The sequence below is a fragment of the Malaya genurostris genome, chromosome 3, assembly GCF_030247185.1.
Source record: "Malaya genurostris strain Urasoe2022 chromosome 3, Malgen_1.1, whole genome shotgun sequence".
NCBI classification, from domain to species: Eukaryota; Metazoa; Arthropoda; class Insecta; order Diptera; family Culicidae; genus Malaya; species Malaya genurostris.
In genome coordinates, this window is record NC_080572.1 from 171430452 (window position 1) to 171455395 (window position 24944).

At 35.0% G+C, this 24944-nt stretch overlaps 2 protein-coding genes across 9 annotated transcripts in view; both read left to right on the forward strand.

The window, feature by feature from the left end:
• LOC131434532 (protein wech) overlaps window positions 1–6402 on the forward strand; it is a 54465-nt gene extending 48063 nt beyond the window's left edge. For all 3 annotated transcript variants that reach the window (XM_058601288.1, XM_058601287.1, XM_058601289.1), the window contains one exon: window positions 3270–6402. In XM_058601288.1, the coding sequence (XP_058457271.1) occupies window positions 3270–3440 (171 nt within the window). In that variant the 3' untranslated portion in view covers window positions 3441–6402. The remainder of the gene's footprint in view (window positions 1–3269) is intronic.
• Window positions 6403–21958: 15556 nt separating this feature from the next.
• The window catches only part of LOC131439044 (aldehyde dehydrogenase, dimeric NADP-preferring-like), a 73233-nt gene continuing 70247 nt past the window's right edge, over window positions 21959–24944 (forward strand). The window contains exon 1 of one of the 6 annotated variants that reach the window (XM_058609574.1): window positions 21959–22634. The gene's annotated coding sequence lies outside the window, so the exon portion shown is untranslated. The remainder of the gene's footprint in view (window positions 22635–24944) is intronic. The other 5 variants (XM_058609575.1, XM_058609571.1, XM_058609572.1 and 2 more) reach the window with 5 other exon arrangements.

Below are 24944 nucleotides of genomic sequence, written 5' to 3' on the forward strand. Positions count from 1 at the left end.
TTAAAAAAACCGTGTAAAAAGAGACCTTAGTGTATACCAATTACGTTGAGTCCCTCGCGTTTTGAGCCCCAAACACTGCGATGTTTTGATACCCATCGCGACTCTCAAATGGTGAAAATTACCTGCACTTGATGTCCCAAAACACTGTCTGCTGTATTTTAGCTAAACCGACAATTTATTGTGAGAGAGTCAACCCAAAATTCACTAATTTTCGTGCATTAAACAAGGTAAACCGTAAAACAATTGCATTACTGATTGTTTCTTTACGTTGCAAACAGCTGATTTTGAAGTTCCGATTTTGATCTCAACAAGATGGCGTCGTGACAGGAGGCTGGAAATTATAGAGCTATAGTACTCAAAGAAAGAGCAGGAATGTGAAGATAAAGTGCGGAAAAGTGAGACGTGACAAGGGTCATTTTAGTTAGCAGAAGGCTAAACTATTACCTTCTACAAGAGGAGTCGAACTTAGGCATCTTAACGTTACTAATCATCCGAGTCTCTGATATGTTAGAAAGTAAAGGCAAAGACGGTCCGTGCGCCGCCTGAACCATGGGACGAACAGCCATACGCTACAACTTCAGGCACTCAAGCAATAGTTTCGTACAAGTCTTCCATTCTGGTGTTATAATTTTTTCTTCTTCTTTTATCTTCTGGTGGGCGTCACCTAACGTGAGATGACGCCGATTTGATGGCACAGCAACTTAGGCTATATTGCCAGTTAATTTTCGTATATAGTCCAATGGACTTTCTTTTCACTGGACTACAAGCGAAAATCTCGCTATGTGGCTACGTCGAGTCGTCAAAGTACGGATAAAAATCCTTTCTTTCTTGCGAAATACCCTAATTTTCTCCGGACTAACACGATACAACGTGCTCATCCGTTGCGAGTTTCACCGGAAGTGGGTGTTATAACTAGCTATATAGAGATGAGAAAATATAAACACACATTGTGTGAGAAACCGTCATGGCCAGAATGTGACAACTTCTCGTAACTTTACTTTGACCGGTTCGGATAGTAAATGGCAAACGACTTTTGCATTTACTTTCTGAAATATCAGAGACGCGGATGATTCCTATCGCTAAGATGCCTAATTTCGACTTCTTTGGTAGAAGATAAAAGATTAGATACGAGAAGCCTTCTGCTTATTAAAATGACCCTTGTCACGTCTCACTTTTCCGCACTTGATCTTCACATCCTTGCTCTTTCTGGAGTACTATGATGGCTCTATAATTTCATATTATTTCTTCTGTAGTTAGTTTGATATCGTTAAAAATCGAAAAAGAAGAAAATAACTAAAGACTAGTGTCAGAAGTATAATACTTCTACAAGAAATTTGACGTAAACGCATGGGTTCAACGGTGTTTCAAAATGAAATTTCATTTTTTTTTCATTACTACCAGAAGAAGCTTCTGTCCTCGCTTTGCCCCTCTTTCCCCTATATGAGAAATCAATGTGACATTTCGAGGTTTTGAACAACGTTGCCAGGTCTCGGTATTTATACTGATTTTTTACCTCGATACCGCAATACAGATAAATACCGATTTTATTTTTCAATTTTGATAGGTATCAGAAAAGGTTGTCGTGGGACTTTTTTTTGCCTAAATGAGCCCTGGTGACATTTTCCGGGTACTTATGTAGCAGAGATTCTGATACCGATATGGCACAGATAGATTTTTGCGCCGAATACAGATTTTTGGAAAAATGTTCTTGCAACGCAGGCTTTAAAACCAACCATTTCTGTGCCTCCGGAACGGTAATGTTACTCATATAAAAATTATATTATATAACTGTGAGAACCGGAGAGCCAAGTGTCACATACCATTCGAATCAGTTCTTCAAGAACACAAATCGACTGTGTGTGTAATAGTAACATTTTTGTCATGTCATTTTTCTCGGTGATGGCTGAATCGATTATCATGAATTTTATTTGAATATTATTTGAATTTCAAGCACGTTTTTAATTTTAACTGGATCCGACTTCTGGTTCCAATGCTATAAAGTAATGAGTGTTAAATATTAACTTTCAGGACTGTTTTAGGAACTATTCCAATTCGTAGGTCTTGTTGGTTGATACAAACGAACCGAGTTTGGGTAAACCGATCATCAGTTTCCTGATACGGAAGGACAGTAAATAGCAGTCCAATATTCCCAAACGGAACTCACTTGGATTGTTCAGGCATGGCGGAACCGATTTTCACAAACTTAGATTCAAAAGAGAGGTTTTATGATTCCATACAAAACTTCCAAATAATATTCGGATTCGCCTTCTGGACCCGGAATTAGAAGATGATGATGCCAATCAAACCGTTGATTAGAGTGACGATACTAAGATCATAAAAAATCTGACCCTGTCAGCTCGGACCGAAATCAATCTTCAGATCAGCAACGCCATCGCACGGCATCACATTCAACATATCATGTCAATTGTATGAGTGCGCAGTGCTGCTATTTTGGCACGCACGAATTTGACATTTCTCTTCTCTATGTACGAGATTCGATGTGGACTCGTCTGAGGGCACAATGCTCGCAAAAAGGATGTTACAAATAATTTGTTCGGGAAATGTGAGTGCTGGATCTTGTTAATATGATATCTTTGCTCAAAGGTAATTCAGTATATTCATCATTCTAATTGTTGGTCATTAGAACTGGCTTCGGCCCCGACGATTTCTTTGTTCTGGTTCACTCTCTTTTGACGTAGGACTTCGATTTTGTTTTTTTATACAGCAGTGCGAGTTCAAAATATGTAAAATAGAACTGCTAAAACAGGGGTCAGGTTTTGAACACCTACAGCTTAACCGATTTCAAACAGATTTCCGATGTTATTACACCTATTGTTAGATATATTCGTACGAATAGATAATACTTTTAGATTAATAGCGAAAAATGTCAAATTGTCCCTATTTCCCAAGCCATTATCATGATTACCCCTAACAGAGACGACAGTATCGTAATCATAAACATCATACAGCTTGACTAACTAATTAAAAAAACACTTTTATCTCTTTTTCGATTTTATTTATCAATGTAATCTCCTTCAAGAGCAATACAATCATTTCAACGTTTCTTCTCGATGACGTGCTTATAGAAGTATCAATTTCCAAAAAAAAGCTTTTCATTCAGCAATCGCAATTTTTGTATGTCTTATACCATCATCACAGATCATCATTTCAAAGTTTATTGGATTTGAATCTTCTTGAAATTTAAATTGATTATTTTACTTGAACTGGAGAAACCTAATATTGATTGTTAATATGTTTAATTTTTTTAGGTCGAGATTCGCCCATCGTCGCACAACCTGCTTACCGTGGGTATGGATGAGAAAGATCGTCCCAGTGATGTAGCCCTCTTGCCGGATGGTCGTCTCGTGGTGATGGTTGAAACATCTCCAGATGCTCGTGACCAGTGTAGTCCCCAAAAGACTTTTATTCAAATCTACTAGGAAAGCTATTTGTGTTTTGTTCAATTTCTACGTTTTTTTGCAACCGTTCGTTTTCGAACGAGTTCGTTTTATTTTAAATCTGTTTTATTGTATTAGACAAATTTTACACGAAAGATTAACGTTGCTACCTCTCGCAGAAACGTAATTGTTTGCGTCAAATGTTAAACACGATTGAGCAAGCATGCATCCATACACTTTTTATACACTTTTTATCACTAGACAAAGAACCAGTTTATGTAGGTAATCTCAATAGTACAAGGACACGAGCATGAGTGACTAAACCGTAGTACAAGTTAGTATTTAACACGTTATAAAGGGGAAATGAGAGGCTACTAATGGCTACTAAAGCTGTGGCCAATATAGATTGAGCTCAATTGCCTAACGAGCAGTTTCCATAGCTAGAGAAAACGGTTTTCCGCAAAGACTTAGCAGCACAAAAGACTGATGGGAAGAGTAAGCCAGTTGATGTCATGCAACTCATTTTAAAACGCAATTGTATTTTGTCTATTATGGATTGTATATTTTTGTTCTAGCCAGTTTTGATACATTGTTTCTGTTTCAATTTTCTTTATTTCTAAGATTATGACGACAACAGATTTACTGAGACGAAAGCAATTAACAGTTTAATGTTATTTAAGGTAGATATTTTCCAAGAAAATCATTAGTTTGCACGATGCAGGCATTTAAACCTTTAGTTTAAAACGTATATAGCTTTTAAAATAGCCACTAAAATGGACGCCGTTCACCTAAAATGTATGTTTTGCAGCTAGTGAACTAAAATGTCATTATTTGAGTATTATGCCAAGCGATTTGGTGATTTAGTCTAATTTTAAGCGAAAAAGTTTACTTAGTAAAACATTGTGAGTAGAACCGTTGCATGTACAAACATGTCCCAGTCAAAATTTTACGAAAAGTAAAAGAGCATTCAAAATGACTTAATTTGATTTATCATTCATATAGACCATTAGTCTCATTCATCTACTTAGGGATGAACAACTCCAACAAATCGAACCAGTAATACTGAAGCTACTTTAAGAAGCCTCCTTGCCGGCATAGGCATCACAACTATTTCTCGCTAGGCAGGGGAGTTTTCTAAAATTACCCAGTAGATAATAAAAATAATAATAAAGCAAAATCCGGCGTTTTACAAAAAGCCACTGTACTTGTGATTTTGTACGCGAAACAAAGTGAAGCAGACAGTTTAAACTTAAAACGAAGAAGCAACGTGTAACGAAAGCGAATTTGGAAATGAAGCTAGTGCCAGTAGCGAGCATAAGGAATGCGATTTTCTTTTAAAGGAAGAAGGATGATTCGATTTTCAATCGATTTCAGGGCTGCGTGAAATGTACCTATGAAGAATCCAATTCGCTATAAAACCAGAGAGGAGGAAATCAAACATGCAAGTGTTGCCATAAAATCTCAAAGACAAAGAAGACATTGAAACAAATAAACATTTGATAATATATCAAAGAAGACAGGATGAAATGATTTAGCTATGCTATGGCGAAGGGGAGAAGAGAATGATATATAACAGATATACAAGTAATGTAGCTTAAAGTAATGTTGCGTTTGAGAAATGTATGATCCTCTTTAATCAAATTAAATAATGATACACTCTGGGAAAGCCAGATGATCTGCGATTTGCACTTTCCTGATTATTATTTTTAAAATAATACAAAACATATTAGCGTAATTTATATTTAGTGTAAAATTTGATAACCACCATTCAGTAAGCTTATTCGAAATGTATGTGTTCCCGTGCTTTGATGTACGTCATTGAAATTCCAAAACTATATAAATTAGTTAAAATTGAATCGAATCCAGAGTAGTGAAACAAGCATAAATTCAGTGAGTGCTAAAAATGGGTTCTTTACTATTAGGTACAAAAATCTTCTACCAATCTATTCGCAGATTCGGTAAGAGTAAATTCGAAATGCAATTGAAATGCAATTTAGATGTTTAGTAATGTAGCAGAGTTGTGGAATCTACTGTGACTCTGAAATGTTTGAAATGAAAAGTAGCTCGAAAATGAATACAAAAGTTAACCAAAAGGGAAACACGAAACATTAGTTTTAAGTTGACTGATCGAAACCAGTAAGACTGAGAAGTTCGACTGAGGATGGAAACGGATGATACAAAGATAATGAAAAAATCTCCAAAATTTTGTAACATCAAATTGTTCGTGTTCATTGAATTAGAAATGCTGAAATTCGATAAGACTAATTCGAGTAATGAAAACAATACTAATACAAGCGCATAAGGAGCAATATTAAATTTAATTGTGCTAATTATATTTCACGGCTTTATCTTGCAGTCAGTATTTTGCGCAACATATTGGAACGAACAACAAACTGGTAAACAGATCCGTATCCTCACCGAAACCAATATACCCAAAGAAAATAAGAAGTGACATCGTAATCCATAGTTTAAACTATACTCAAAACAAGCAAAATACATGTTCGGTCTGACCTGGATGCAAGTTCCTGCTTGGATAAAAATAATGACTCACATTATTATGCTACTGAACAGCTATATTATAAAGGTTTTATTTTTTATTTTCACTTTTTCTTTTTTAACTTAAGATCGGCTTGAACTTTTGAAACGCCAACATGTGTTCGACAAAGAAACGTAAAAAAATACCCTTTGGGTAGTATACTGTTTAGATCAAATATACACGACAACGTATGATGCTAAATATATAGGAAACGACACGAAAGTACAACATTTTCTTCAATATCGCTGAATCTATACACGAAGAAAAGAGGAATGAAAACTATACATAGACAAATATAAAAGAAAGCAAAGTTGTATGATGGCAAACAGTTACCATGGAAGGATAAATTTTATGAATCTATTTTAAAATGTACAACCACAAAAAAAACAGCAATTTTCTGGTGAAAACTCAGAATCGCACTATATACACATGGTAATAATATACTCTACGATAATAAATAAATGGTTTTTCAACTAATGATTTTTGTTTTATTTACTTCTGAAATACTACAATTTCGGAGAAAATTGTACCATCAAGTCAAATACATTTGGACTATAATAAAAAAACTCGTGAATAAAATAAACAACTCGTATCTTAGAATATGTCATAGGTTTAAATCGATACAACGCTAAACCACACTTGATTAATTGTATATACACTCTAAACTTTTGCACGACTATGCAACACATATCGAATTGGTTTTTAAATACTCTTGTTGGGTTTCTTGGTTTTCTTACTGGGTATTGTATTGATTTCATTCCGTATACTAACCCAGCTCCGGCCCTAGCCAGGATTTTGTTTCGGGAGGGGCCGAGATCATGTATCTAATTCTTGGTGCGCCTATAGTACCTCTTGTTTCTTGGAAGCGTGAGTGCAAACTCAAAAGTCATTAATCAACTAAAAGAAATTTCCGATTTCGCATAGAAAATAATTGACCACTTAGATAAATATTCATACGCTCTATGTGATAAAAGGGAAAAAAATAATTTTATATTTCTCATATCATACAGTCCCATAGAACGGAGTTTCTTCTAGTTTGAAAATTTTACTGGTTTCGATTCGAATATAGCGGGGGTTCTCGAAAGACGGGAAAGAGCATTCAAAAATTTTCTTAGTAACGTTCAAGAACTACAAAACAGAGCTCCAGAAGATTTCTCAAAGAGAACTAGATCGATTTTCGAAAGAATGGTTTCATTGATTTCTATAAAATTTCACCCAAATCTCACTTCTGATTCTGGAAAAACAGACTAATGAATGATTACTCAGCGGTTAACAAATTTTTGTATATAGGGCACACAATCGTTTTTATATACTTATACCGATGTTATCAGTCAGTAAATCGAAAACGAAGAGACGCTGAAGAAATATTCATCTATTTTACAGAGTGTGTTAGTTGATGAGAGCTCCAAAGTAATCTTCGAAAAGCAAATAGGACGAAACACTTTCGACTTTCGTACGCTTTCGATCCGATCGATGTGCACTGCGCAGAATACTGCGTACTAGTGCAAATGTAAACATTGTAGAGAAAATACACATAATTGAAGTCTTGAGTGTGGTGTTTGATGAGTGCCAAAACTGCATAAGCTTTCTGGGTGCCGTTTAAGTTACAGATGTATAATATATAATTTATAATTTTTATTTGTAAACCACCTCAATGCTTGCGATGATGCGATATATTCCTAGATTTCACTGCAAAGATCATTCATGCATAGCATGACAATGAGTAACTCAAATTTGTGTGTCTTATTAGTTGATTGTCATACAAACTTACTTCGAAGATTCCCAATTTCAGGTTTCGGAAGTAGCGGTCAAAAACTCCATAATGAAGCTCACATCGATTTCTTGATAGTCCACCCCATTGAGTCTCCCTAGTCTGCATCGGGACACTCGTTCCGGCTTCAGTTCATTGTCGGATAATAATTATGTTTCCTGGCGTGTAAAAATGGATCCAGGTTTCGTCAACAGTTCTCAATGTGCACAAAAAGTCCAACCGAATCTGCATCAGCATAAATTTAGGAAATTTTCATTCTTTTCATTTTAATTTAAAATTCAGAACAACGGTTCATCCATATATGAGAATATTTAGTGCATATATTTAGTGCATATTCTATAGATTATATCAAATCATTTCAAGAGTCATTGGGTTCCACTATATTATTACTATTTACCCTGAAAAATTTGTTAATTAGTTATATTGGTTGATTTGAGCAGCTGACCACCGAGAAAACATATTAATTTATCTAGTTTAAATTTGAAGTGTGATACGTAACCTCTTCAATCGCTTATCAGGAGTTAGGTAATCAAACATATCAATTATTTTCCTACCATTTATTCAACATACATATTATTATCAGCAATGAAACAGTGGTGATTTTTAAATTAAGAAATAAGAATCGTCTTTGTTGATACCGTTTGCTATTCGAGAAGAGAATGCGAATTCTTCTATAAATATTGCTTCCCAAATTAAAACATTTAAACTTGCTTTAGAACGGAATAAAAACAATAAAAAACTGACACAGTGAACACCAGAATTTGAAATATGCCGAGTTCCAAACTCATGAGTTCGGAAAAACTGTTGACAAACAATGAAACACAACGATCAAATTACATTTTAAATTTTAAAGTAACTCAATCCTTGATTTTGATTTGAAAGTTATGTACAGATATGTTGCATCGTATTTGAATTTCAATATAGGAAATATTTCCTGTATACAGTTTTTCCTTTATTTATCTCCGTAGAAGATGAAATGCAAATTCGTACGGTACAATTAATTTGTTCGAAGAAATAAAACAGCGGTTGCGGCAGTTCTATATAAAGTCAATAAAATGTTTTTACACTGTTTTCAGTCGGTAATATATTATACCCAGGGTTTTACTGAATGGTTTCTTTTTTTGCCTATAATCTGAACAGCTGGTAAAATTTCTGGACATAGGTCATGAAGGAATTTTTGTTTGCTTTTCTTCATGAGTTTTTATATTTTTGCCAAGCACAAAAATTGAAACGCTGAAGATAAAAAAGGCATAAAACTAACTCCATGTTTTATTGCAGTTGTGGTCCCAAGGGATTTGGAAACATGACAACCATCATTAAATTGTTTTCAGGTGAAAAAAAAACGATAAAATGGCGAATACACTTAGAGAGCCAAATCAAAAACAAAATTTATATTTCACAACTTCTCTTTACAAAAGAGATGATGATTTGCTGAGATTTTGGAATGATATTATTAGCATTCTGTACAGACTTTATGACGATTCATGTTAGAAGACTTCAAAAAAAAACTTATTCTGAATATTGTTAGTATGGTTAGAACAAGACGCAGTTTTAATCAAGGTATTATAATTTCTAAAAATATGCTGAAATAAAGAGTAATTGTTTTCAAGTTATGATATCGAAATAAAGTATAAAATACATTGTTGACATATTTGCTATTCCTCTCTTCGCATATTGAATCATACGACCAATGTTTGAATACGATCGCACACATAGTATATTATGTAAAGCTTCCATTCAAATAAAGTATCAAATCCCCCAAGACAAGAGCCATAAGTCTTCACTAATAAATAAATCATGCATTGTTTAAAACATTGTTATTCATTATAGCATCAAATCACTTATATAAAACAATGCGCATCTTCCAAGTATTGATATATTTTTAGTAATTATATAAGTTATATTCACTTGAAACAAAGTGGGAATAATGGATTATAATTAACGCTCAGTTACGTCTCCAGCATCAGGTATTACAACACAAGTATTTCATGTTTTGGTACGTCGGAAAGTTAAATAAATAAATTAAACATTCTTTAATATATAAGGTATGAATATGTACATGGTATGCATAAAATATGAATATGTACTTTATTTTGATTACAACCCAAAATATGAGCGCCGGGCCGAAATATATTAAAGTGGTCAAGATACCTCCATTACCCTACTGGAAGGGTACTATTATTGCCTTGTCTGCATAAGGAATGCTAGAAGAGCTGTATTTTTCGATTCCATTGAAAGGTTTATGGCAAAGAATCACGCAGGCAGGAGATACGGAAACTAAATAGAAGTACTGTAGTATTTTCGCAATCGAAAACTATTCTTGCATACGTAAAAACGTAGGGAAAATAAATCAACTACTTAGGGTAAATTAATGAAAAGCCTATGTTGACCGATATTCGTTTCTATACAGATAGATCTATTACGTAAGTTCGATCTTGAAGGAGAGGTCAATAACTTGAGGATAATCCACTACTTTGGAAAAGCACTAGTCGAGTCAAGTCGAGTCGAGAATAATGTGTTCTGTGATGTAATTACAACTGTACAGCGTAAGTATATACGGATCACTGGGCAGTCACTGCATCTTGACCATAACATAATCTCTCAGCAAATTGTACCGTGATATGCAATTTGTAGCGAGATGGAATTAATCACACATCGAGCAACTTTCTACTACAACCTTGTTAGGAGGATTATACATCAGATGCAGTGAAAATTTCAATTATTTCAGGTTACATGTTACTTATTTCTTGATGCATAGCGAATATTTCATAATATTCAAAAGATCTTTGATCTATCAATGCTCCATGAAGGGTCACAAACAGTATTGCGACGGATGAGGTCTTGTTGGGTCAACCAATAATTGTCATAAAGTTGTAAATGTTTGATTGCAATAATTGCCAATGCCGCGAGGCAAAATACGGGATTTTCAATTCTCCAGTTGTTTTAAGGCAAACTGACATGTATAGTTATAGAATCGCCGTATTGACATAGAGACATCAATGAAGGAAAACACGTTATCTGTAGAACAGAATCTCACTACTAACGTCCGTCAATATGCATGTGTGATTGGTAATTGGACTTTTTAAAATATATCTATAGAGATTTCTTCTATCACGCTGAGAAATGGAACATGTATAAAATAACAAAACAATTAGTAGAGTTTTTAAAATGATTTATGTTCAATTCAAGCTAGAATATGATTGTTTTGAACCAATTTTCTTTGGTTTAACTAATCGAAAAATTTATCTGCTCCCTATGAATTTTGTTGTTGAAATAAACTAACTATTTATTACATGTCAGCCCAAGTTGAATTGACGTTATCGAAATATCCGTTTTGACTCAATCCTGCTGCATCTTTATTTCAAGAAAGAAACAGGTTCAATTTATCTATGATCTTATTTGTGTACTGATATAACTAAGTTTACTGTTCAAATGAACCGTAACAGTTTTATTTCTAATAAACAAGAGCATTTTTTCCCGCGAGAATACACCAGGGCAAGTATTGCAAGTATCATAAGTAACGTTTACGTACATAAGTTCTTTAATTTCCTAGGAGATATTCAATAATATGTAGCGTATGTATCGATAATTGGGAATATTTTGAAAATTGCACAACATTACATAACACATTTTCTTTGCAAAGAATATTTCATGCAGGATATCTATTTTGACGATTCGGTGGATGCTAAATAAAATTTAAAAAATCATGGCATGATTGTGGTATGTAAATAATTCGATCTTCTAGCGACAAAAAATGCAAAATTTAAAAATATTGTATATTAGGAAAATGAAAACAAATAAAAATAATATCAAACATTACTTTGTAAATTAGTTTGAAAGAAATCTTTTTATTCCTAAAATCAAACAAAAATGTATGGTTTCAACAATCAAAAGCGTTAGTTGAAATGGGAGCGGGTCATTTCGCCGAATGCCATCTCACCGAATAGATCATTTCGCCGAGAGTCGTTTCGCTGAAGGGTCATTTCACCGAAAGGGTCATTTCGTCGAAAGAGTCATTTCGCCGACAGGGTAATGTCTCCTGTATGTTATGTCTCCTGTATAACTGATGTGGCGCAGCCACATAACCGAAACCAAGATGGCTCGGCGGCACAAAACCGCCGAGCGGACGCCAGCTGAGTCGGTCGCCGACCCGCCGTCGGAAGCAGCAGCCTCTTGCATACAAACCTGTAACCGCCTCGTTTGCCCAGTCTACTCAAAGCTAGGTTTCTTTGCTTTAGTTAGGTCCGAACGAGCGGTAGCGAGGACGGACAGCACATGAACCAAAACGATGTGGCGTAGCCGCATTAGATATTTTTTTCATTTTCACTCAATGAACGGAAAATACCACATACATTTGCCTGGTAGATACAACTATGCAATTGCTTTGATACTTAGTAGCTAATAAATAATTTCTTGGGAACTCCGTTCTGAGGCTCACGAATCTATATTTATTCAAGAAGTACAATTGTTGGTCAACAAAACAGGCGTTAACGCTATCATCTTCCATTTGTCTTTATTTTAAATCAATTCTAATTTCTTCGGCGAAATGACCCTTTCGGCGAAATGGCATTCGGCGAAATAATCCTTTCGGCGAAATGGCTTTCGGCGAAACGGCTTTCGGCGAAACGGCTTTCGGCGAAATGGCCCTGATCAAGTTGAAATAACTAATTTCCTTGATATTTATTTCAACTAAAAGGTTTTGTGAATTTAAAGCGTTACACATTAATTTGAATTTATCTACCTTAAGGACGTTATTTTCAACGTATCCAAGTCTTACCCCGAAGCAATACCTAACGATGGTTCCGGCAAGGGTGGAAATCCAAGGTGTTTTAGTGGGTAGTTTCAATTATACAGTTGGGCAGTCCTGTGGTGAGTCCCACACTCAGTGCGTAAATGCATTTCACCTTGTGAAACCATTATTGTAGTTATTAATTGCAATCGCTACTAACAGTTCGGCTGAAAAGTTCGTATCGTTTAATAGAAACACACATTTTTTTGCCAAAATTCGTTTTTATTATTCAACATAATTGCCATCAGAGGCGATACAGCGATTATAGCGATCTTCCAACTTTTCGATACCATTTTTGTAGTACGATTTGTCCTTTGCCTCAAAATAGGCCTCAGTTTCAGCGATTACCTCTTCATTACCAGCGAGCATTCTCTTGAGGTCTGAGAACAGGAAAAAGTCACTGGGGCCAAATCTGGAGAATACGGTGGATGAGGGAGCAATTCGAAGCCCAATTCGTTCAATTTCAGCATGGTTTTCATCGACTTGTGACATTGTGATTGTGAGCTCACGCGGCACCCATTTTGCACAAAGCTTTCTCATATCCAAATAATCGTGAATAATATGTCCAACACGTTCCTTTGATATCTTTAGGGTGTCAGCTATCTCGATCAACTTCACTTTACGGTCATTGAAAATCATTTTGTGGATTTTTTTCACGTTTTCATCGGTAACAGCCTCTTTTGGACGTCCACTGCGTTCATCGTCTTCGGTGCTCATATGACCAGTACGAAATTTTGCAAACCACTTACGAATTGTTGCTTCGCCCGGTGCAGACTCTGGATAACACTCATCAAGCCATTTTTTGGTATCGGCGGCACTTTTTTTCATCAAAAAGTAGTGTTTCATCAACACACGAAATTCCTTTTTTCCATTTTTTTCACAATAACAAAAGTAGCTTCACTCAAAATGCAATATCTCACAAACTAATAATCAGACAGCTGTCAAATTTATACACGTATCTTTTGAAGGTTGATACTAACTGAAAATGGTATGGACTTAATTCTAGTGGCGCCCTCTCATAGAAACGATACGAACTTCTCAGTCGATCTGTTATTTAAAAATTGATCATAGATATCACCTTTAGAAAATATAATGTCAAACGTATTTTATTTCCAATTTTCCTAAAGACTGTCCCAGAAAGTATGGACGCACTTTGATTTCGCTGTAAATAATTCACAAGTTTTAGATATTCAAATTTTATTCGATATACTGATAATATTAGACTACAACAACAGAATATTATTCTCAACATTTGCTACTTAGCCATTGTAGACTAGCTGGCGCACCTTCTTGCGAACGTTCCTTATTAAATTCCGTACAGACTTCTTGGCGACAAGTTTTGACACTTTTTTCCAATCTTTTTCGACTGTTGAATGGTTTCGGCTGCTGAGACATGTTTCCGAAGATGTGCCTTCGTTAATGCCAAAAATTCCTCAATTGGTCGAAGTTGTGGGCAATTTGGTGGATTCAGGTCTTTTGGGACGAAAGTGACATTTTTGGTAGTATACCATTCTACCGTTGATTTCGAGTAGTGGCAAGAAGCAAGATCTTGCCAGAAGACAACAGGATCCTTGTGGTTTCGAATCATGGGTAGAAGTCGTTTTTGTAAACATTCCTTGATGTATATTTCGCTGTTCATTGAAGCAGTGGTGATGAAGGGTTTCGAAATCTTACCACTGCCAGGCGCGGCAACTATGGGGGGGCAAGGCACTTTTTGCCCCTCCCAAAAGATTTATTGGAGGGGCCATGCCCCCCCAATATTTTGACAACTGGAATAAATATTATAAAATTTTCTAGAGATATCTTATGATATAACATTTTTTTCTGTTATCCCCGTAGTTGGTCTCCGTAATCCTTCATATTTCTTAACTAAATTACTAAAATTTTATAACTGATATACTACAATGTGAAATGTGCTATACTTTACCACTTTCGAATATTGATTATTACTGGAATAGTAGGGAAAATGTTCGTCAAAATCACGAACATTTTCCCTACTATTCCAGTAATAATCAATATTCGAAAGTGGTAAAGTATAGCACATTTCACATTGTAGTATATCAGTTATAAAATTTTAGTAATTTAGTTAAGAAATATGAAGGATTACGGAGACCAACTACGGGGATAACAGAAAAAAATGTTATATCATAAGATATCTCTAGAAATTTTATTTGCTCTAACCTCTCCGTTTCCTTTATAAAAATGCTTTATATATTGCAAAGTTCAATGATCTGTAGTAATAATTTTTTGTGCCCCCCCAATATTTCATGGAACTTACCGCCCCTGACCACTGCTACAAATTGCTTGCCAGACCATAGCTTTCTTACCAAATTTTTCGACTTCAATCGATGTCTCGGACTGGTTTAACACTTGCCCTTCTCGCACCGTATAATATTGTGGTCCCGGCAAGGATTTGTAATCGAGTTTCACGTAGGTTTCGTCGTCCATGATTATGCAGTTCAAATTTCCAGCAAGAATCGTATTGTACAGCTTTCGAACCCTCGGCCTGATCGATACTTCTTGGACTACGTTTTGGTTGTTTCTGCTTCTCATAGGTTCGAAGATTCGAACGTTCTTTAGCATGAAGAACATTTGACTTCGAAGTGCCCACTTTTTTAGCCACATCCCAAACTGAAACCTTCTTCTTTTGCTCGAACGCCTTCATTATACGTTTATCTAAGTGAGGGTTAGCAGGATCTTTTTTTCGGTTCATCCTCAAAGGTGTTATCCTCACCAACTTGCTGATTGCATTTCGCACGGCTTTTTCACTTACTCCTTCCATTTTTGCTATCTTTCTCAGTGACAGTCCGCGTTCTGTGCACCATTTGTACACAATTTTTCGACGTTGTTCTGCTGAAAGTCCACGCACTTCGAAACAAACTAATGATAACGAATAAACAACTGCACAAGTGGTTAGAGAAGAGCGTAAACAACAGGACGCAGCCATAAAAATTGACAAATTCTGAACCATTGCGAAATGGCAGCGGTTTTTGGTTGCATCCATACATTCTGGGACAGTCTTTAAATGAATTCAAAAATCGGATGAGTTCAATTTTCGTGAGCGGCGGATAAGTTCAATTTTCGCATAGGGCGCTGGTCTTACAAGCCAGTTGTCATATGTTCGAGCCCCGACCTGGAAGGATTCTTAGTGTCAGTAGGATCCATAGTACTAGCCATGCAATGATTCTGTACACTAAGAATCGTCGGCTGCGAAGTCTGTTGAAACAGAAAGGCCAAATTCCACAAAAGGAATGTAATGCCAGGACTCTGCTTTGCTTTCAATTTTCGTGGGAAAACATGTTCAATTATTTTTGAAATCAAAAACGGAATAACATCGTGATCTTAAATCCTGATTTGTATATATCAGGACAATTGTCGTTGTAATACTTTTCAAGTTCAGAAACCTAATAAAAAAATTTAATGTGAATTCCGCCAATAAACTTAGCATATTAGCACAGACTAACAGACAGGACACTCAAATTAGATTCTTCAATCATTTAACGGTCATTTCGAATATTCCTTTATTTGGGACAGTACTCACATGTGTCATGATGGCGCAACGTTACCCTATCAAAAACATCCTGTCTGTCATCTAGACTGTGTTTATTTTTTTCATTTACCAACAGAGTTTCCATTCATACAGAATTACCTGTAATGTATTGATTTGTATACGTCAATGCGAATTTCATGCAGGATACAGATTTAATACATATTGCCAAAACTGTATACATAATTGTGCCTATTTCTCATCCTCCAACGCAAGACAAAATCGAACCCGTTTTGTTACCATATTTACTTGCTTTTGGTCTGCCGCCACTTAATTTCTGGTGAAATTTCTGGTTCTACCAACACAATAAAAAATAGTCTAGATGAACAACGTTGAGTCAAATAAATGGTTCCCTTCCAACATCGCGAAAAAGTTAAATATATTATCAATGTAATCCAATAACTTATTGTGACGATTCATTTTCAAATATTTTGATGAAATCAGGCATCCCTGCAAGCAGCTGATCGGTGTTGACAAACGAGGGGAAACCAACTAGTAAAAAAACTTTTACATAACACAAGGGGTGTACAGATAGTGAAAAGTTCGCGCAGTACAATATAGGTGGAGCTAGTGCATCACGAAAAATTATTTTTTATAGGAATTTACTCATACTGTCATGTCTGTTAGTCTGTGATATTAGGTTATTATGAGCTACTTCCATGCCATATCTGTTTCTTGCTTTGTAAACTTTTGTAGTAATAAGTATACAATTACAAACGTTTTTCACTCTTAGGACCCAATGCTTCACAGAGATGGGCACTATGAAGCTACCCTTAAAATGACTGATTGATCGTTGAACTATTTCTCTTAGATGGATGAACCTTGAAAACGAATCAATTTTAACTTTACTATCAAACTTATAATAAGTTTAATAATATCATTATAAGTTAGTGCTATTTTCATGATTTCGAAGCCAACAATATAAAGGAAATATCAATGTCAATATTACACTAAATCCATAGATATTTCAATTCTGGACGGAAAGAAGGGTATTGTAGGAGTTGTGTGAATAACAATTAATAAATAGATACTCTCAGAAGTACCCTAGTTTGACAACAAATTTAAAACAAAAGCACACGTTTAAGAAAGGAAAAACCTGGTGAAATCGGAAATCATGTCTGTCCACAAAAAAGTCCTGTTTGTGATAATTTTCTTATTATTTGACAATTTTAAACGATCTATTTCAAGTAAGAGAAATGATTTTAATAGGTTATGTGATCTGTCAAATTGGTAAAAGATCTGAAATAAACCTGGTTTAATCCACCTAGTGATGTAATGGGTAGTAGCCTTTCTCATATTGTTCATTATCTTTTATATATTACATCAAGAATAATTAATATACTATAAATTAAAAAAGGCTTAAAACCTAGTTTTCAAGTTTTTATTTACATAATACTAACACATTTAAATTCTTCGTTTGAATTTAAGTTAGTGAAAATCGATTCAGCCAAAAATGAGAATGACATGACAAATGAAGTGAGCTCCATTCCAAAGATTTTGATCACTATTTGCGCTACCGATAACCGGAATTCGGATCATTAAACTATCATAAAAATGAACTATAACCTGTAACAGTTTTCATATGGTTATGTTTTTTCTTTGCTTTGCTCTTTTCTGTCAATTCTGTAGATATTTAAGAAGCTTCAATAGAAAAGCTATTTTTATCGTTGATTTCCTCAACTTTCTTCTCGGCAACCATATTTGTGCAATGTTTTCCCGGGTTGGCAGCTCAATGCATAGGGCACTGGTCTTACAAACCAGCGGTCGTATGTTCGAACCCCGACCTGCAAGGATTCATAGTGTCAATAGAATAGTAGCACCAGCCATGCAATGGTTCTGTACCCTTTGAATCGGCTGCGAAGTCTGTTGAAACAGAAGGTCAAATTCCACTACAGGAATGTAATACCATACCAAGGCCAAAGATTGTGCAAAAAAGAGTGTGGTTAAGAAACAGTTCAAGCACAACTTAGAAGAAATTTTACCTGAGTTTGATTTTATGACTATCTTGATCTGCGAACTAGAGAAATTTATTAGCCAATTTAAAAAAATCCGTTACTCATCATATGGTTACTTATAAAAAATCCTGTTTTAACCCATCTGGTGACATAATCATACCGTTCTCATATTACTAATATTTTTAAAAATATCGCTAAAGGATTCTGTTGCCAAAATTTTGGTTAAAACTTGAATAAAATTAGAAAGTTTAATTGGGTATGAACTAACATAACATTTTCAATTTGTAAACAGTTATGTCAAATTAAGGATAACGTTTTCTTTGTTGCATCGTCGCTCTAAGTGACTGTGTGCAATTATAATCACACCTATTCCTGTAGTTCGGAACCGGAAGCTGGATCCGGATGAAATTCAACCATCCTATGGGACTACAAGACCTTTCATTTGAGCGTAAGTTTGTGAAAATCGTTAAGAGAAAACTGAATGAGTTCCGCCTTAGAGTTATTGATCATTTTTTCCGGTACTTCCGGAACCGAGAACTGGGAACCGGTATAGCCGAAGTCCGTCCATATGGTAAGTAACTAATACAGTCTGCAAATTGAGGCAGTTTTGAGCTAAATCTAGAAGAATTTGACCCTTTTTCGAATTGTCGCTCTAAATGATTGAGTGCTATTTTAAACACACATTTGAATATAAGTTTGTGAAAATCAGTTCAGCCATTTTCGAGAAAATTGAGAGACATTATTTTCACTTTTTTGTGCATATCACCCTGTAATTCCGGAATCGGAAATCGGATCCAAAAGAAATTCAGGAACTTTGTATGGGACTATAAGACCTTCTATTTTTGTTTGAGTGTGTGAAAATAGGTTCAGCAATTTTAGAAAAAAATGTGTGGTAATATTCATCACATACACGCTCAGTTTGTCGAGCAAAATCGAATGGAATATGCTATTCGGCTCTCCGGACTTCGATTGAAAAGTCGGTTTTCACAGTGATTGTATAGTCTTTCTATATGAGTAAGGCAAAAAAGAATGTTTGCCGAAATGAGAAACTTCAGGCGCGTTTCTGCTGCGATGGTGAAATTTCCAACATAAATTCAGGTGTTATGTTTTATAACATGAAAATTTCAAATATGAATTTAATGGAATGGTGTGACGATCGTATTTTTTATACGATTTTAACTAATGTCTCAAATAATATGCATTTGAATATCAAAACAGTCAAAAGTACGGGGCATTTCTGTATCATTGATAATTAAAATATTATGACGACACCAAAAATAACGTGATTAATTGCATTCATTGCTCCGGTTTTGTTTTTGTGCTTGAGAACTTAAACACATAAACGAACTGCATAGAAAACACGTGTGAATCAAACCTCATAAAAACAATCTCCATATCGAGTTTTAACTAATACCGCGGTAAGATTTTTCCTTTTGTTTCCAAAAAATCATTTGCCAAATCGTCCTGTTTAAAATATTTATTATCTCTTTAAAATATTCATGTTATCTCTTTGAAACAAAGATTTTTTTTTGATTTTCATTAGATGGCGCTCCAAATTTACCATCGAATTTATTTTTCGGTCTACGTTAGCTCTCGGAATATTATTCTCACAACAAAAGTCATATCAAATATGAAAGAATGCATTAGGATATTTTCATACAAAATGTAAATTTGATGTTTGCCAAATGAAAAACGTAGCCGTCTTTTATGATGTAAATTTTCTGTTCATTATCCTCATGTTGTCAATTCTCTGTGGGTAAAACAATACAATTATGAAATGAATATGCCTCAGAATGAAGTAAAAATTTTCAGCAGTTGTTGAGATATGCACAATGTCTGCTTTTGGACTTACCATTAATCTATTAGGCAATCCATCACATCAAAGGTTCAAAGTGTGATCCGGGTAGAAAATCGGAGTTACTAGTTTTGAAAGATATACATTCCTCAAGTAACGCGTGAGTCTTTTTAATTATAAAATGATGAACTTCATGAGGAGTTAAAATGATTGGTTCCATGATTTTCTAATCATGACAGTAGTAACGGATATCTTTCCGTGTGGAACTTTGTCAACCTCGTCCTCAATAAGTCCTATGTCTGACAGACAGATGGTATCACTAATTAAAAATTTCTCTAGCGTTAGTCATATGCTCTTTCGTTAGTGCGTATCAAATGCACCGTGTCACCGAGTATTCCATGAATTGAAAATTCAATAGCTTCCTCATCTATCATATTCTCCAATTTTAGACCTCAACGACTATTTTCTTGTTCACAGATTCAAAAAAAGTTTGCTGGAAAAATATTTGCATCGAATGATGATGGGAATCGCTGAAACTTTTTTTGAGGCTAAGATTCAATTAAGTAATCAGGACTTTAATCGCCACCAGAGCTAAAAAAAGTTTTTTTAATTGATTCAAAATATACGAAAATTACGAGAAATAAATGTCACTCTCAGCAGCGCTTGCAAATTCTGACTTTTACCTGTTGGTGCTCGAATCTGTAGTAGTTTTGGTATCCAAAGAGGTTCTGGGGTATAGTTACTTCGATTTATCATATTTTAATCACTCTTGATAGTCAAACGCCAAAAATTTTCATTATATCAATGAAAGAATGAGAACTGAAATTCTTCTGAATCTCCCTGCAGACGTTAGTTTGGTTTCGTCTTGTCACAGAGGAACGAGTGACGGGGATATTGATACTCTTTTTTTGCAATGAGAGACGAAAATGCTTTGTCTTAGATACGGTCATTTTCGAATGAGACAGTAAAAAACAAATATGGGGGGGTTGGATTGGACTCTTTCATTGAGAATGCGTGACAATTTTCCATCGGTTTGCACACTGGGGTAGACCACTCCGATATTAATCATGAACATTTGTTCTTTTATTTCTGAAATCATGACACTTTTGTTTAATCTTTCCTTCTCTATTTACTATAGGTCCACATACTATACATAAATAACGAAGAATTTCTGCTGTTGAAGATTGTTTTGCACACAAACATCTTGTTACAGCGCTACATTGTTTACTGTACGCAAAGATGACTAAAAGATTACTAAATCAAAACAACACCTGAAACAGCTGCATGAATAGTGTGTATTGAGATATGCACAAGTGTGAACGTGTACGACTTGACAATTTGTAAATATGCGCGAACGGTCCTTACTTTTCGAACATATTTTTTATACTAAATGCAGCCCTAAAATGTTTATAATTCACTTTTAGCGTAGTCAACTTACTTCGTTTATTAATTTTAATTTGCGACTATGAACTTCGTGGAAATTAATTTAACACACACTCAAAGTATTAGTGAGTTGTTTGAAAGAAGCAATAATTTTTCAGGTTGTTGTTGAATGACGTTGACTCACATGCGGAAAGCTTGTTCGATCCAGAACGATCATCGTTATTCACATTTGCGTATCAAGGAGGTTCATTCTGTTGACTTGAATATAAAAATAATTACAATGCATGACGTTCCAGGTGAGCAATATCACACATTACTTCTGATGGATTTGACCACTTGCATATAGTTCAAATTAAAAAAAAAAACAAACAATTTAAAAAAACTAGTTTAAGCAAACTCGAATTCTTCCGGCCATTAGAAGTAATGCATTTTTGAATATTCATATGATCGGTGTGGCAACATCAAAGTTTCGGATTCGAAAAACCTTTGTCCGTTACTGTAAAGTTTGAATTTAAAATCATTCGAATATTTCCCTAACCACGAAAATACGAAGATGATCACATTATATGGGATAGTTCCATCTGAACAGGTTATCATTCCCGAATGAGCCTGTCCCACGTGTTGTGGTCAACAAGCCGCCGCAGTAAACAAACAACCGCGCGAGTATAACATTGGACTTGAAATTTCTTTCACCGTACAACTCGTTCAGGTAAATCCTTACCTAAGCTGAGTAGAGCGGTTAGCTGTGGGCAGTTTTAGTATCAGTTGCGGTTTCGTATGAAGCGGAGTCTTTTGTCAGAGCGTTTGTGCGTAAAGGAAGGTGGATTCACAACGGCGTTCAAATATTTCGTGTGGAGTTTCTTTCTTGACTGTGATTACGTTTTTATTTGATTCTGAGCTCAGGTTTTTTTTGCATAGTGTGCGGCCAACGAACTTATCGGTCGATAGAGATTGAATAAAGATGATTGGCTATTTTCGGGAATAACATCAAGTGGTGTTTTGACTACGTTCAATCGTGTTTGAAAAAAAATGAATAATTTGCTGACTGGGTTTCCAAACAGAGGAGAAGTTTGTTGAGAGATAGCCTCAGAGTGTTTATTTGTGACATCAAGTTTCAAAGGAAATTGCTGAATTTGAATTAATCGAACGTGAAGGTTTTGTTGCAGTGAACTAATACTTCGAACGACGGCGAACGACCAAAAGTTTAAAGCCGGGTATAAATAAAAGACCTTACTCCGAACAGAGGTGTCACGTCTACAAATTGAAGCTTATTAAAATCGAACCCCAAAAACGGCACTCCAAAAGTGGAACACCGGCTATGTTGTGTAATAATAGTGCCGTGGGCCCAGTAGATTAACAGACCAAGTCGGTGACGATACACTGAGCTCGTTTCAAACAACGCGACGCATTTAAACAAACCGCCTTGTTGGTTAAAGTTTAACGTAGAAAGTAACGACGATGTAAGTTTGTTTTCCTTGCATAATAATATTGTTAACGTTGCCCCTATTTCTCGCAATTTTCGTTATTTTGATGCGTGTTAACCTAATTCTGAAAGACAAGTATGATTATTTATAAAGTTAGTACATCAAAATAAAATCAAGGTTGACATTTGCTGTGTTGATTCCACGTACCAATGAATCCCTCTATGTGCTAAGAAAATGATAGTTTTGCTTACAAAAAAAAGAACAACAAATATCCAGAAGTCTTTTACGTTGAAGAAACTGATAGACAATATATCGTATTCAGTTGGTTGTATTTTATCACTTGTTAAAAAGCAAAAGATGTAGAGGTGATACATTTGTGGTCGAATTAAAGAATAAATATCCTTTTACAATGTACATTAGCGATATACATATACATAACAATTTAAAATAATAATATATACTTACATATACTGGAGTATACAAATAAATCAATGGTATCGATTTTCTGGAGCCAATAGAGGCTTGTGGTTAATGTGGGATTTATTAAACATGTAACAACTGTAACTGTAACTGTAACAAAAGCATCCATAATGTACACCAAAATTTTACATGGCCAAGGATTCAGTGACATAAGAAATAAAAAAAAATGAGCTTCGGGTCAAAATATATTAGAGAGGCCAAAATACTACCGTTACTCTATGGGTTTATATAACTGTCCTTGTAGTCAATTGTTGAACAAGAGAAAATTATGTGAAGAATATGTAAAAATACATATGTCTTGACTTAAAATACAATCAGTAGACTGAAAAAAATTGTATTTTGAAGTTAAACCATAATAGAAAAATAATTGGAAGCAGTCATGATTAATTAAGTTAACAGTTTAAGTTTCCGTTATGAACAATTTTTGAGCTAGTTTTGCTGTGCAGGTTTTTAACGATAAATTAGAAGAACTTAAATAGCAAACTTACTTTGACTGTACCAGTGCCCGATTCTGCAAGCGCCGAAAGTATTGGAGTATCGATTTATTGCTAATTACCACAAACTTAGATTGCCATTGTATTGTTCAGATCAGATTTCTGGGTCTGAAGTCTGGGTGTGATGATGAGGTAAAATGGCAATCAGCCTTAAATACGTACGATATTAAAAAAATGGTTTCATTATTCAAAACTAAAACTTGTTGGCTGATATTCTAATGTTACCGGTATCCTGTTCCAAAAGCCTCAGTTGTTTAAATTCATCTAGTGGTCTAAAGATACATTTCTCGTAATTGTTGGTATGAGAAATCGATTGAATCCAAATGTACCGACCAAACTATCAATATGAAACTCACTTCAATATCTTTTGGTCACATAAAATATTCCTGTGTTTTGTTCGGATTTGACTTCCGGTTTCGGCATTACGCGATAATGACTGTTTGAATTCCAAACCGTCGTTTAGAACGGCGATGCAAAACAACGTAAACAATATTCTATAGTGGACTCAAAACTAATCCAATATTTAGGTAATGTTAGTTGATGATAATCTGAAGTGGTGGAACTCACTTCGTTTTCTCTGAGCTGACTTAACCGATCTGAGAACTGTTTAAATTAGAAGGTTGTGCGAGTTGATGCCCAACGAACGTTTTTGTTTTTTATAACTAGTCAAAGAAATATATTTTGAAGACCACAGAATTAAATATGCGAATATGAAGGATGCGAGAACATAATAACTACACTACTAAGTGGATTTTAATTAGTTTTAGATTTATGAATAGATTTTAACAATTTTAAGATTCATTTTTGTTGTTGAATAATATATCTGTTAAATTCATGTTATTGTGGTTTAGCTATTAATAGTTTCATGGTGTTTTCAGACCAGCGTCAATGATAAGCCTTTTGAAAAAGACCATATTGACATATATATGCACACTACTAGCTGGATTAAAACAGATTTTTAAAGTTATTGCACAGTTTTGATCCGATTATGCTTAATCACCTTCGCCGACTAGCTCCAGTAAACTAGGCAAATAAATATTCCAAAAGGAAGATTGCGCCATTTACAAAATACACATTGACATTGTTTCCGTCTCGATTAATTATTTGAAACAAATGAGTCGAGTAATACCAAGTGGGACACGTGAGTTAAAATGGCTTATCACGATGTGGCACCGACATGCACGGGCAAAAAAAAGGAATTACAGATCTGTCTTTTCGCTCATTGTAGCACTTCATGGAGATTGTAACGATCATATTATGTAGTTAAATGTCGACTAATGGAGCTAAATCCAACAGCAATGGAAATCTCGATTTTTGGGTTGATTTTGAACACGAAAGCAAGTCATAATATACACTTCACCAAGGTCATGTT